We start from the raw sequence: 14,827 nt of genomic DNA on the forward strand, positions 1-14,827 counted from the left end.
GGTGGATGAAGGATCTTTGTTCCCTGCAGAGAATGACCCCCATTGGGTCCCCATCTGATAATCTGCAGTGAGAAATGGAAATTGAAATCAGTAATAGAAACAGACACTGCTGGGAACAGTCAGCAAGTCAGGCATAAGACATAAAAGACTGTAGGTGCTGGAACCTGGGTCAACAATCAATCCACTGGAGGAACTCAGCGGGTCAGGCAGCATCTGTGGAGGGAAAGGAATTGTCGATATTATGGGTCAGACCCTTCAACAGGTCAGGGTTTCAACCCGAAATGTTGACAGTTTGGACTTTAGATGTGAGACCCTTCATCGGGTGATAGGTTAATAGATTCTCTCTCCACTGATGCTTCCTGAGCTGCTGTGTGTTTCCAGCACCTTCTGTAGTAATTCAGATTCCCAGCGGCCGCAGGGCTTTGATTGACATTTACAAGTGAAAATTGTGTTTTATGTTGAAGTGAGAGAGCGGGAGTAGCAGACAAAGGCGGCGTCTGTGATAGGCTGGAGACCACAGTTGTCCGGGTGACACAGTGCAGCTGGTATGATCTGAGAGCGCGGTCTGATGTAACTGGAGGAGTGTGAAGAGCAATGGATGCAGTAGGGAGGGGCAGAGTGAAGAAGTGCAGGTCTGCAAGGGTATAGCAGCTGCTGGAAACCTGTGTTAGAAGCTGGAAATCCCCAGGAGGTCAGGCAGCAGCTGTGGGGAGGGGAAGACTGAGTTAATGTTACAGATTCATTACCTTGGGTCAGAACCGGCCAGTTGATGTCATTGAGTCATACAGCTCAGAAACAGCATGTTGATGCTAACCGTCAGGTACTCATCCATACTATTCCCATGTACCAGCATCTGGTCTGCAGCCTTCCATGTCTTGGTGATTCAAGTGCTTGTCCAGATACTTGTGCTGTGAGAGTCTCTGCCTCCACTACTCCTCTCCCGCAGTGCGTTCCGGATTCCAACCCCACCACCCCCCACCCTCCCGCCTGATCTTCCTAAGATCCCCTCTCCAGCCCCTTGCCCTTAACCTGTGCCTTCTGGTTTTGAGCACCTCTGCCATGGGGGGAAATTGTCTCACTATCTTCTCTATCTATGCCCCTCATAATTTTGTAGACCTCTGTCAGGTCCCACCTCAGCATCCTCTGCTCCAGGGAGAACAGCCCCAGCCTCTCCGGTCTCTTCTCAAAACTGAAATGCTTCATCCCAGGCAATGTCCTGGTGATTCTCCTCTGCACCGTCTCCAGTGCAATCACATCCTTCCCATAGTGTGGTGACCAGAACTGCACACAATACTTCATCTGTTTCATAAAGTTGTATCGTGACCTCCCTGGTTAATGAAGGCAAGTATCCTGTACGCCGCCTTCACCACCTTACCAACCTGTGCTGCCATTTTTAGGGATCTGTGGACTTGTACACCACGGTCCCTCTGTTCTTTGATACTCTCTAGGGCCCTACCATTCATGGTGTATGTCCTTTCCTTAAAAGAATCCCCAAAAATGCATCACCTCACACTAAACAGGATTAAATTCCATCTGCGTTTGCTCTGCCCAGATTACCAGCTGATGAAAATCATTCTGTAGCCTAAGACTACCATCCTCACTATGAACACCACCACCAATATTCATGTCATCCTCAAACTTACTAATCGTGCCTCCTGCATTCTTATCGACATCATTAATGTATGGAACAATCAGTAAAGGTTCCAGCACCGATCCCTGTGGTACACCACTGGTTACATACATACAATCACAAAAGCAACCCTCTACCATTACCCTCTGTCTCTTATTACCACACCAACTTTGGATCAGATTTGCTAACTTGCCTTGGATCCGTGGCTCTGACCTTTTGGACCAGTCTCCCTTATGAGATCTTGTCAAAGGCCTTACTGAGGTCCATGTAGTCTGCATCAACCACACCACCCTCATCAAATATATTTTGTTACCTCTTCAGAAAAAAAACTCAAATCAAATCGTGCAGACAGGGTTTCCCACCAGTGAACCCATGCTGACTACCCCTGACCAACCCCTGCCTTTCTGACTGCCCCTCAGAAACGTTTCCAATAACTTCCCTACCAATGATATGAGACTCGCTGCCCTGTAATTACCTGGCTTATCCCTGCTGCCCTTCTTGAATAAAAGTGCCACATTTTCTGTCCTTCAATCATCTGGCACCTTTCTGTGGCCAGTGGGGATTTAAAGATGGAACCTTGAGACACTGCAGATGCTGGAATCTAGAGCAACAAACCATCTGCTGGAGGAACTCAGCGGGTTGAGCAGCATCTGTGGTGGGGAAGAATACTGCCGACATTCAGGTCCTGATGCAGGGTTTCGACGTGAAACGTCGACAGTTCCTTGCCCCCAGCAGATGCTGCTCGACCCGCTGAGTTCCTCCAGCAGATTGTTATACAGTGACAGACTGAAGGTTTAAAGAATTGTCAGGGCCCCAGCAACCTCCTCCCTTGCCTCCCACTGCAGCCTGTGATACATGTCGTCAGACCCTGGGGATTTATCCACTGTGACGTCTGCTAAGACATTTAATACTTCCTTTTTAATGCTAACATCTCTAGAATATCCCTGAAATTTGCAACTTCGGTGTTTTTCTCCTTGGTGAATACAGATGAGAAGTATTTATTTCAGACTTTCCCCACATCCTCTGGCTTCACACACAGCTTGTCCCTTTGGTCCCAAATGGGCTCCTCTTTCTCTGGTTACCACCTTGCTCTGGTTACCCCCCGTCCCTCTCTGCCCCCCCCCACCCCCTCTCCGACCGCCGCTACCTCCCCGCAGAACCCCCCCCCCCCCAACTCGGAACACACCCCTCTCGGACACCCCCCCCGCCCCCCACTGGACCCCCCTCAACTTAAGGACAGCTTCTACCCCACTGTGATAAGACTATTGAACAGTTCCCTTATACAATGAGATGGACTCTGACTTCACGATCTACCTTGTTGTGACCTTGCACCTTATTGCGCTGCACTTTCTCTGTAGCTGTGACACTTTACTCTGTACTGTTACTGTTTTTACCCGTACTACATCAATGCACTCTGTACTGACCCAATGTAACTGCTCTGTGTAATGAATTGACCTGTATGATGGGTTTGTGACAAGTTTTTCACTGTACCTTGGTACAAGTGACAATAATATACCAATACCCCTCCCCTTCTCGGACCCCTCCCCCTCTGACCCCCCCCCCCACACCCCCCTGACACCCCCCTCTCTGAGCCCCTCTGACTCTCTGACCCCCCCCGACCTCCCCATTCCCTCTGCCCCCTCCTCTCTCCCTCCCTCAGTGAAAGCCGTCAGCTCTCTGTAACCCGAGCCCAGACGGTGCGCCCTCCCTCTCCCAGTGGGCTGTGCTCTGCCCCCGCCTCCCCCCGCTGCTGTCAGTGATCCTGGGATAAGACACATCCCTGCTGCTCTGCTGTAATCGGGGACAGAGGTGAGTGGGTGCAGACTGGAGATGGAGCTGCCGGAGGTAGGGAGGAAGCCCTCGGACCTGACTGTCTTTGCCGAAGGCAGCAGTCTGCACGGCCTGAACCACATCTTCCTGCCAGGCGGTGTCACCCTGCGCCGACTGCTGTGGCTGCTTGCCTTCCTGCTGTCCCTGACTACCTTCCTGTACCAGGTGGCTGACCGAGTGGACTACTACACCCAGTACCACCATGTCACCACGCTGGACGAGATGGATAGCTCCAGCTTGGTCTTCCCCGCCATCACCCTCTGTAACCAGAACAGCTTCCGCAAGTCCCGCATAGACAAGAACGACGTGTACTGGCTGGGCTCCCTGCTGGGGGTCCGGCAGCCCGATTACCCTGCCTTCCTGCAGTCCATCGGGCAGGACCCCGACTTTTCCAGCTTCTTCCCCACCAAGACCTACGACATGACTGAGCTCTTCGACCGGGCGGGTCACGACATCTCCGACATGCTGCTCGACTGCAAGTACCGCAGTGACGAGTGCACAGCTGAGGATTTCACCACTGTGAGTTAATGGGGGGGGGGGTGGGGGGTGGTGGAGGTGATGACCCACCCACACGTCCGGGCACTTCACAGGGCGGGTCCCATCCACAGCCGCCCTGCCCTTCCTTCTGAGGGTGTGTGGGGTGCTGTCAGTACCGGGGCACAGACCTCGAGTCTGAGGTTTGTTGGACCCTATACACCCCGTGTGTATGCGTGTGTGTGTTTGTGCCCAGTGTCAGACCCTGTGTGTGTGTGTGTGTGTGTGTGTGTTTGTGCCCAGTGTCAGACCCCGTACACCCTGTGTGTGTGTGTGTTTGTGCCCAGTGTCAGACCCCGTACACCCTGTGTGTGTGTGTTTGTGCCCAGTGTCAGACCCTGTGTGTGTGTGTATGTGTTTTTGTGCCCAGTGTCAGACCCTGTACACCTTGTGTGTGTGTCCCAGTGTCAGACCCTGTACACCCAGTGTGTGTCTCCCAGTGTCAGACCCCGTGTGTGTGTCCGTGTCAAACCCTGTACACCCTGTGTGTGTGTTCCAGTGTCAGACCCTGTACACCCCGTGTGTGTGTGTCCCAATGTCAGACCCCGTACACCCCGTGTGTGTGTGTGTGTTTGTGCCCAGTGTCAGACCCTGTACACCTTGTGTGTGTCCCAGTGTCAGACCCCATACACCTTGTGTGTGTGTGTGTCCCAGTGTCAGACCCCATACACCTTGTGTGTGTGTGTGTCCCAGTGTCAGACCCTGTACACCCCGTGTGTGTGTCCCAGTGTCAGACCCTGTACACCCCTTGTGTGTGTGTGTGTCCCAGTGTCAGACCGTGTGTGTGTGTCCCAGTGTCAGACCCTGTACACCTTGTGTGTGTGTGTGTGTGTGTCCCAGTGTCAGACTCTGTGTGTGTGTCCCAGTGTCAGACCCTGTACACCTTGTGTGTGGGTGTGTCCCAGTGTCAGACCTCGTACACCCCGTGTGTGTGTCCCAATGTCAGATCCTGTATACCCCATGTGTGTGTTTGTGCCCAGTGTCAGACCCTGTACACCCCGTGTGTGTGTCCCAGTGTCAGACCCTGTACACCCCTTGTGTGTGCGCGTGTGTTTGTTTGTGACCAGTGTCAGACCCTGTACACCCAGTGTGTGTGTCCCAGTGTCAGACCCTGTACACCCCGTGTCTGTGTGTCCCGGTGTCAGACCCTGTACACCTCGCGTGTGTCCGTGTCCATGTCCCAGTAGTTTGCAGACTAGACTCTGAGTTCACTGATGATGAGATCCATTGGGAATTGGGAATTACTGGAACTTGCTGATGGATTTAGGGGAATGGGTGGGGGAACTCTATTTCCGTTCCCAGAGAGCATTTACCACAGGAGAGGTTATTCTGGACAATAAAAGCTGGTGGTATCAGACGTCCTGTGATGTGTGGATGGAGGGTTGACTGCCTGACAGTCAGGAAGGGGGTATAAATGCGGTGAGCCGTTTGCTGGTTGGCAAGATGTAATGAATGGTGTGTCACACAGGGATCTTGGTCTCCCAGTGCATCGTTCACAAAAGGCAGGTACAGAGAGCAATTGGGGAAAACTAACAGGATGTCGTTGCTTAATTGGAATCGGTTTATTATTGTCACATGTACTGAGATACAGTGAAAAACTTCGATTGCGTGCCATCCACACAGATCATTCCAGACACAAGTACATTGAGGTAGTTAAAAAGAAAAAAAACAGAATGCAGAATATAGTGTTACAGTTAAGTGCAGTGCAGGCAGACAAATAAAGTGCAAGGGTCACAACAAGGTAGAGTGAGAGTTTGAGTTCATCTTTATCGTACAAGAGGTCTGTTCAATAGTATTATAACAACGGAATAGGAGCTGTCCTTGAGCCTGGTGGTACGTGTTTTCAAGCTTTTGTATCTTCTTCCCTATGGAAGGGGGGAGAAGAGAGAATGTCTGGGGTGGGAGGTGTCCTTGATTATGTTGGCTGCTTTCCTGAGGCAGCGAGGTGTAGACGGAGTCGATGGAGGGGAGGTTGTTTTTTGTGATGGACTGGGCTGTGTTTGCAACTGCCTGCAATTTCTTGCGGCCCTGAGCAGAGCAGTCGTCGTACCAAGCTTATTGCTGGGGGAATTAAATTTAGGAGCCGAGAGGTATTGTTGCAGCTATATAGGACCCTGGTCAGACCCCACTTGGCGTACTGTGCTCAGTTCTGGTCGCCTCACTACAGGAAGGATGTGGAAGCCATAGAAAGGGTGCAGAGGAGATTTACAAGGATGCTGCCTGGGATGCGGAGCATGCCTTATGAAAGCAGGTTGAGGGAACTCGGCCTTTTCTCCTTGGAGCGATGGAGGATGAGGGGGCCCTGATAGAGGTGTATAAGATGATGAGAGGCATTGATCGTGTGGATAGTCAGAGGCTTTTTCCCAGGGCTGAAATGGTTGCCACAAGAGGACACAGGTTTAAGGTGCTGGGGAGTAGGTACAGAGGAGATGTCAGGGGTAAGTTTTTTACTCAGAGTGGTGAGTGCGTGGAATGGGCTGCTGGCAACGGTGGTGGAGGCGGAGACTGTTGGATAGGTACATGGAGCTGAGAAAAATAGAGGGCTATGGGTAAGCCTAGTAATTTCTAGGGTAGGGACATGTTCGGCACAGCTTTGTGGGCTGAAGGGCCTGAATTGTGCTGTAGGTTTTCTATGTTTCTATGTTAGGCTTCAGTCACATAGGGCATTGGTGAGACCACAGCGGGTGTTCTGTGTACAGGATAGGCCTCCTTAGGATGTAAATGCATTGGGAACAGTTCAGAGAAGGTTTCTGAGACTGGGGGCATTTTCTTATGAGGAAAGGTTGGACAGGGTGCTTGTAAGTTTTGGAATTTAGAAGGTGACATCGGAGAGGGATTGACAGGGTGGGTGTGGAGAGGATGAACATTGTGGGGGAATCTAGAACTGGGTCATTGCTTAATGATAAGGGGCCGTCAATTTACGGCAGAGGTGAATTGAATATTTTGTGAGTGTGATGAACCTCTGGAACTCTTCAAAGGGAGGTGGAGGCAGAGTGTTTGTTTATAAGGCAGAGCGAGATACTTGATAAGCAAGAGGGTGAAAGGTGGGATTGTGAGTTGAAGTTACAGTCAGATCAGCCATGATCGTTGAATGGGGAATATGGTCGAGGGGCTGAATGCCCTACTCCTGCTCCCAGCTCCTGTGTTGGTGTACCCATGGTACTGTCCCTCCAGCAGAGCTGAGCTAAGGATTTGCCAGGTGATGCTCAGGCCGGGTGACTGACCTCGACACCTATCTTCCTTTGTGTGAGGTGTGACTCCATCCACTGAGTCTCCCTGGACTCTTGAGTTTTCAACAAACAAGCTGATATACCCCCATATACATGCATTGCCAGAGCGTGCATGTGTGCACACACAGGCAGGCATACACACGCACTTACACACAGAGGCACACACACTCACATTTATAGAGACTCAGGTATGCAAATGTACAGAAAGAGACACAGACCCTGAAAAAATATGTACATACAGAAATACAACCACACATGGCACAGGTGTAACACACACACACACACACACACACACACACACACACACACACACACACACACACACACACACACTCTCTCTCTCTCACCTAGATGCACACATCCACCTACACATTCAAAGGCACACATAGGCACACACGCACACACACACACACACTCTCACTCTCTCTCTCTCTCTCTCTCTCTCTCTCTCTCTCTCACCTAGATGCACACATCCACCTACACATTCAAAGGCACACACAGGCACGCAGGCACACACACACACACACGAGCTCAGATGACCTTGCTTTGCCTTTTCCTCTCTGATTCCTGACCCGGGTCGATGGTCAGACTTGGGTTTCTGTCTCCACCCTCTCAAGAGCTTTGGGCCGTATCAGGTTTGGAAACCTGAGAGTCCCCGAGGCTTCTGTTTATTGGAAATGCAGAGAGTGATTCATGCTGATCAATAACTGAGAGGGGAAGGGATGGGGTTGGTGGGAGGGGTCACTCTCTGCAGGAGCAAGATCACCAACACAGAATTCAGCTTAGATTTGCGATACGGGACTGATGGGAGCGGTGCAGGAGAACTAGTGGTTGGTAGCCCCCACCACCAGCCCCAGATAAATCAGGCAAATCCCCCACCCATCCCCATGATAACTGGGGTGCCAATAACTTCCATTCTTCAGTGGCTCTGAGCAAGGCTCAGGGAAAACCCAGATATGCCTCTCTGATTCCACCCTGGATGGCACGGAGTTTGATGGGGAAGACAGGGAGTGAGGGCAGCTGGAGTGAACAGGCGGGGTGGCGTGTGTGGCCATTATGTTCTCAGTTTAAAGCAAGAGTTGTGTCATCTAGCAGCTGTAAGTGTAAGGGCAACAGACACAGTAAACGGCAGGACACTTAACAGCATTGATGTACAGAGGGATCTTGGGGTCCAAGTCCATAGCTCCCTGAAAGTGGCAACACAAGTAGATAGGATGGTAGAGAAGGCATATAGCATACTTGCCTTCATCGGTCAGGGCACTGAGTAAAAGAGTCAGGACGTCATGTTGCAACTGCGTAAAACTCTGGTTAGGCCACATTTGGAGTACTGTGTGCAGTTCTGGTCGCCCCATTACAGGAAGGATGTGGAGGCTTTGGAGAGGGTGCAGAAGAGGTTCACCAGGGTGCCTGGATTAGAGAGTATTAGCTATAATGAGAGGTTGGACAAACTTGGATTGTTTTCTCTGGAATGTCAGAGGCTGAGGGGAGACCTGAAAGAAGTTTGTAAAATTATAGACAGGGTCGATAGTCATAGTCCTTTTCCCAGGGTGGAAATGTCAAATACTAGAGGACATGCATTTAAGGCGAGAGGAGGAAAGTTTAAAGGAGATGTGTGGGGCAAGTTTTTTTTGACACAGAGAGTGGTGGGTGCCTGGAACGGGCTGCCAGGGTGGTGGTGGAGGTAGATACGGTAGAGGTGTTTAAGGGGCTTTTAGACAGGCACATGAATGTGCAGGAAATAGAGGGATATGGATCATGTACAAGCAGAAGGGATTAGTTTCATTTGGCATCATGGTTGGCATAGACATCATGGGCTGAAGGGCCTGTTCCTGTAATCACAAATCAACTGTAGGAAACCCTGCAGCTCCAATTTGTGCACAGCAAGATGTCAGGCTAAGTTGCTTCAGTGATGTTGGTTAGTGGGGAGAAATACTTACTCTTGGAGTCATAAAGTCTTACAGCATGGAAGCAGGCCCTACAGCCCAATTCTTCCATGTCGACTGTGTTGTCCAGCGAGCTGGTCTCATCTGCCCACGTTTGGCCCATAGCTCTCTAAACCTCCCCTATCCACGTACTTATTCAGATGGCTTTTAAATGTTGCTAATGTGCCCGCCTCAACCACTATTTCTGGCAGCTCATTCCAAACCCTTTGTGTGAAGAAGCTGCCCTTGATGTCCCTTTTAAATTTCTCGCCTCTGATCTTAAAGCTAAGTTTTTAGCACCCCCTCCCTGGGGAAAAGACTGTGTGCTTTCACCCTGTCTTTGCCCCTCATGACCTTATATACCTCTATCAGGTCATCCCTCAGTCTCTTCTTTGAAGCAGTGCTGTGGAATTTTTCTGCCCCCTTAGCTCAAGGCCTGCTCCCAGCAAGGCAGTGAATTTAAACCCAATCAGATTTGAGACAACAGAGCTGTGTCACTTGGCCTCGCTTCCTAGTGGCCTAGTACCAGTCCTGCAGGCAAGCACACCATAACAACAACAATATAGTGCCAAGATCAGAGTTCAACAGTCCCCTGTGATGGGTCTGGAGATCACAGAGGGGTGTGAGGGCTGGAGGGGTTTGGATGTGGGACGGGCGCTACTGGATTCAGTCAGGGTCAGATGGTGGACACGGGGGCCCGACCAGGACTGTTGGACGGGAGTTGAGACTGGAGCGGAGAAGCTCATGGTGAGGGCTTCTATGGTGGATGAGCTAATGGGGAGCCGCGGTCCTTCGGGTGTTGTCACTGAGGTGGGGACTTCACCTCACTGATAGTCTGGGTCACAAAAACACAAGAAAATGGGGATAGTCAACATGGCTTTGTGAAAGGCAGGTCATGCCTCACGAGCTTAATAGAGTTTTTTGAGGAAATGACAAGACAAATTGATGAAGGTAGTGCGGTGGATGTGGTATATATGGATTTTAGCAAGGCATTTGACAAGGTTCTCCATGGTAGGCTCATTCAGAAAGTCATGATGATTGGGATCCATGGAAAATTGGCTGTGTGGATTCGAAATTGGCTTGCCCACAGAAGGCCGAGGGTGGTTGTAGAAGAGGAGTATTCGACCTGGAGGTCGGTGACCAGTGGTGCTCTGCAGGTATCTGTTCTGCGACCCCTGCTCTTTGTGATTTTTATAAATGATTTGGATGGATCAGATCAGCCATGATTTTACTGAAAGGAGGAGCAAACTCGACGGGCCAGATGACCTACTCCTGCTCCTATTTCTTACATTCTTATATGTTTTTATGAGGAAGTGGACGGGTAGGTTGGTAAATTTGCAGCTGACACGAAGGTTGGTGGTGTGGTAGATAGTGAAGAAGGTTGTCGTATGTTGCAACGGGATATAGACAGGATGCAGAGTTGAACAGAGAAGTAGCAAATGGAGTTCAATCCGGAGAAGTGTGAAGTGATACACTTTGGAAGAACGAACTTGAAGGCGGAGCACATGGTTAATGGCAGGATTCTTAGAGAGATCTTGGGGTTCACGTCCATAGATCCATAAGTTTGCAGATGATACCACCATTGTAGGCCGTATCTCAAACAGCGATGTCCGAGTACAGGAAGGAGATAGAGCGCTTAGTGGAATGGTGTCATGACAACAACCTTTCCCTCAATGTCAACAAAACTAAAGAGCTGGTCATTGACTTCAGGAAAGGGGGCGGTGTACATGCACATGTCTACATCAATGGTGCTGAGGTCGAGAGGATTGACAGCTTCAAGTACCTGGGAGTGAACATCACCAACAGCCTGCCCTGGTCAAATCACATAGATGCCACGGCCAAGAAAGCTCACCAGCACCTCTACTTCCTCAGGAGGCTAAAGAAATTTGGTTTGTCCCCTTTGACTCTCACCAACTTTTACCGATGCACCATAGATAGCATCCTATCTGGATGTGTCACAGCTTGGTATGGCAACTGCTCTGCCCAAGACCGCAAGAAGCTGCAGAGAGTTGTGAACACAGCCCAGCGCATCACGGACACCAGCCTCCCCTCCTTGGACTCTTGTCTTTACCCCTCATTGTCTTGGTGATGCAGCCAGCATAATCAAAGATCCCACCCACCCGGGACCTTCTCTCTTCTCTCCTCTTCCGTCGGGTAGAAGATACAGGAGCCTGAGGGCACGTACCACCAGACTTAAGGACAGTTTCTACCTCACTGTGATAAGACTATTGAACGGTTCCCTTATACAATGAGATGGACTCTGACCTCACAATCTACCTTGTTGTGACCTTGCACCTTATTGCACTGCACTTTATCTGTAGCTGTGACACTTTACTCTGTACTGTTATTGTTTTTACCTGTACTACATCAATGCACTCTGTACTAACGCAATGTAACTGCACTGTGTAATGAATTGACCTGTACGATCGGTTTGTAAGACAAGCTTTTCACTGTACCTTGGTACAAGTGACAATAATAAACCAATACCAAAGATCCCTCAAAGTTGCCTCACAAGTGGATAGGGCAGTTAAGAAGGCGTATGATGCACTGGCCTTCGTTAGCTGGGGGATTGAGTTCAAAAGCTGAGAGGTAACGTTGCACCTCTATAAGATTCTGGTTAGACCACACTTGGAATATTGTGTTCAGTTCTGGTCACCACATTATAGGAAGGATGTGGAAGCTTTGGAGAGGGTGCAGAGGAGATGTACAAGGATGCTGCCTGGATTGGAGAGCATGTCTCACGAGGAGAGGTTGCGTGAGTTAAGGCTTTTCTCTTTGGAGCAACAGAGGATAGGAGGATACTTGATAGAGGTGTATACGATTATAAGAGGCACAGACAGAGTGGACAGTCAGCATCTTTTCCCCAGGATGGCAATTGCCAATACTAGAGGTCACCCATTTAAGGTGAGTGGAGGAAAGTTCAGGGGAGATGTCAGAGGTAGGTTTTTTACACAGAGAGTGGTGGGTGCCTGGAACGCACTGCTGGGGGTGGTGGTAGAGGTGATACAATAGGGTCATTTAAGAGACTATTAGATAGGCACATGGACGAAAGAAAAATAGAGGGTTATGCGAGATGGAGAGTGGGATAGATTGAATGGGGATAAGGTTTATATCGGTCAGCACAACATCGTGGCCCAAAGGGTCATACTGTGCTGTTCTGTTCCACGTTCTGTGTGTGGGTCAGTGGGTTAATTGGCTGCTGTAAATTGTCCCCAGTGAGTGGGTGAGGGGTAGAATCTGGGCGGCGTTGATGGGAATGTGGGGAGAATAACAATTGTGTGGTTAATGGTTAGCACAGACTCAATGGGCTGAAGAGCCTGTTTCCATGCTGTATGTCTCTAATTTTGACCCTTGAAAATTTCTCTAACAAAAGCCATAGAAAAATAATGTTCGGAAAGCCAAATACAGCAGGTGCTGGAAATCAGAACGAAGGGCTGGGAACACTCAGCAGGTCAGGCAGTGTCTGTGGAGAGAGGAACAGAGGTTCTGCTTCAGGTTGATGAGCTTTCCCTGGGAGTGTTGACTGTCAGCTGCTGCCTGACCTGCTGCTTTAATTCAGGAGATCCGGTATTGGGGTAAAGATGGAGCTTCTGGGAGGGGCAAGAGGTTCAGGCAGGGAATTCCAGAGCTCAGGCCCGGCTGAAGGGAATGGCCCTCAGTGGAGTGACCGGACAATCTGAGTCCTTCACACTCCAGGATCATGACCTGTCAGTGTTGAGGGGAGCAGTGCAGGGTCTGGAGGGTCAGTGAGTGGGGGGCTGTGGGGGAGTGGCTGTCAACCAGAAGTGGAGAGGATTTCACATGGTGAGGGGCTGTGATCTGATCCCATCCACAGGGGACAGCGGAATGGGAAAGGAGCGGGCAGTGGCGATTAGAGAGCCTAGCGCACCCCCCCCGGGGCCCAGCATATGCCCCCTTATCCCAGTGCACGCACCCCCTGGCCCAGCCTATGCCCGCTTATCCCAGCGTACGCCCCCCTCTGTCCCGGCGCACCCCCCCCCCCCCACCTGGCCCAGCATACAGTAAGCGGTAATGTAATGGTTAACTCAAGAAACTGCAGGCACTGAGTGTAACCTCATCCCCACCACTCTCTGCAACAATTCCATTAACAGATCAGCTTGCTGCTCACCAGGTTAAGTGCTGGAGAGAACATTAACAAAAGCAAGTCCTTGCTATTTATACAACCCATTCAGTGAAATTTGATGCAGAAAAAAAGAATTGAATTCAGCTGTTTGGTGAAAGATCATGTTTTCGCTGAAAAGGTAAATAGTACACAGGAGGGTCAGCTGAAGAGCTTACTGATGGAGAAGCTGAAATCAATTCATCCCACAGTGACACTTCCTCAGCACCGCCCCTCTCTCTACTGAACTGGAAACACCAACCTAAGTTTTATGGAGACACAAAAGGCTGGAGCCTGGAGCAACGAACAATCTACTGGAGGAACTCAGTGGGTCGAGCAGCATCTGTGGGGAAATGGAATTGTCAATTTTGGGTCAAAACTTGCAATCGGACTGAGAGGGGAAAGAGCCAGAATAAGGAGGGGAGCGGATCTCCTACCTGGGGCAGCCTACCTGTCATCTTTCACCCCTCCTCAGTCCACCAATCATCTCGGGCCTCCTCCCCTTGTTATACCGGCCATCTCCCCTCCCCACTCTCAGTCCTGCTGCAGGGTTTCGACCCGAAACGCCGATAGTTCCTCTGCCCCCACAGGCGCTGCTTGACCCGCTGAGTTCCTCCAACGAATTGTTTGTTACAGTCTAAGTTTTAGGGTTTGGACTCTGACAGGGTGGGGGGTTCATGATGCTGCCCTCCCACTCATGGAAGGGGGGAGATCCCGTGGGAATGAGGCAGGGAGGACATCTTGAGAAGGGGCCAGTGTTGGGTCTGTCGATGAGATGCGGAGCGTCCTGTGGGAGGGGGCAAGCTCCTGAGAGCTGGCTAACACCCCTCTCCTGCTGTGTCTGCAGATTTTCACCCGGTACGGGAAATGCTACACCTTCAACTCGGGGAAGGAGGGTTACCCCTTGCTCACCACGATGAAGGGTGGCACCGGGAACGGCCTGGAGGTGATGCTGGACATCCAGCAGGACGAGTACCTCCCCGTGTGGGACAAGACCGGTAGGTCCACGTCAGCCCAATGCTGCACGGGCGAGGGGGGGAGGGGAGGTGGGGGATGGGGGAGGGAGAGAGGGGGAGGTGGGGGATGGAGGGAGAGGGGGGAGATGGGGGATGGAGGGAGGGGAAGTGGGGGATGCAGGGGGGAGGTGGGGTATGGAGATTGGGGATGGAGGGAGGGAGAGGTGGGGGATGGAGGGAGGGGAGGGGAGGGGAGGGATGCCGGTTGGTGGGCGAGTCCTGGAAAGCTGTTTATCATTGGGAGATCTTGGCATCACCAGTAAGCCCAGCATTTGCTGCTCATTCCCTACTGCCCCTGAGAGGGTAGGGGTGAGCCGCCGCTGCCTCCTCCAACAGCACAGTCCCTCCGGTACTGGTGCTCCCACATGTTGCTGGTTGGGCATTCAGGTCCCACCACAGCTGACTCTGGTCTCGGTGATGACAGCCGTCGGACCCCCGGATCGTGGTGAAAACCCGTTGGGTTCACTGCCGTCCTTGCCCAGTGTGGGCTACGTGTAACTCCTGACACATCCAGGTGACTGACTCCTAACTGTCCTTGAGTGGCC

The 14,827-nt window shown here is 51.1% G+C and overlaps 1 protein-coding gene across 2 annotated transcripts in view; it reads left to right on the forward strand.

The window, feature by feature from the left end:
• LOC127573994 (acid-sensing ion channel 1-like) overlaps window positions 1-14,827 on the forward strand; it is a 30,894-nt gene that overhangs the window by 4,577 nt on the left and 11,490 nt on the right. For both annotated transcript variants that reach the window (XM_052022586.1, XM_052022587.1), the window contains exon 2: window positions 14,114-14,264. In XM_052022586.1, coding sequence (XP_051878546.1) covers window positions 14,114-14,264 — 151 coding nt within the window. The remainder of the gene's footprint in view (window positions 1-14,113; window positions 14,265-14,827) is intronic.

Source organism: Pristis pectinata, chromosome 9, assembly GCF_009764475.1.
Source record: "Pristis pectinata isolate sPriPec2 chromosome 9, sPriPec2.1.pri, whole genome shotgun sequence".
NCBI classification, from domain to species: Eukaryota; Metazoa; Chordata; class Chondrichthyes; order Rhinopristiformes; family Pristidae; genus Pristis; species Pristis pectinata.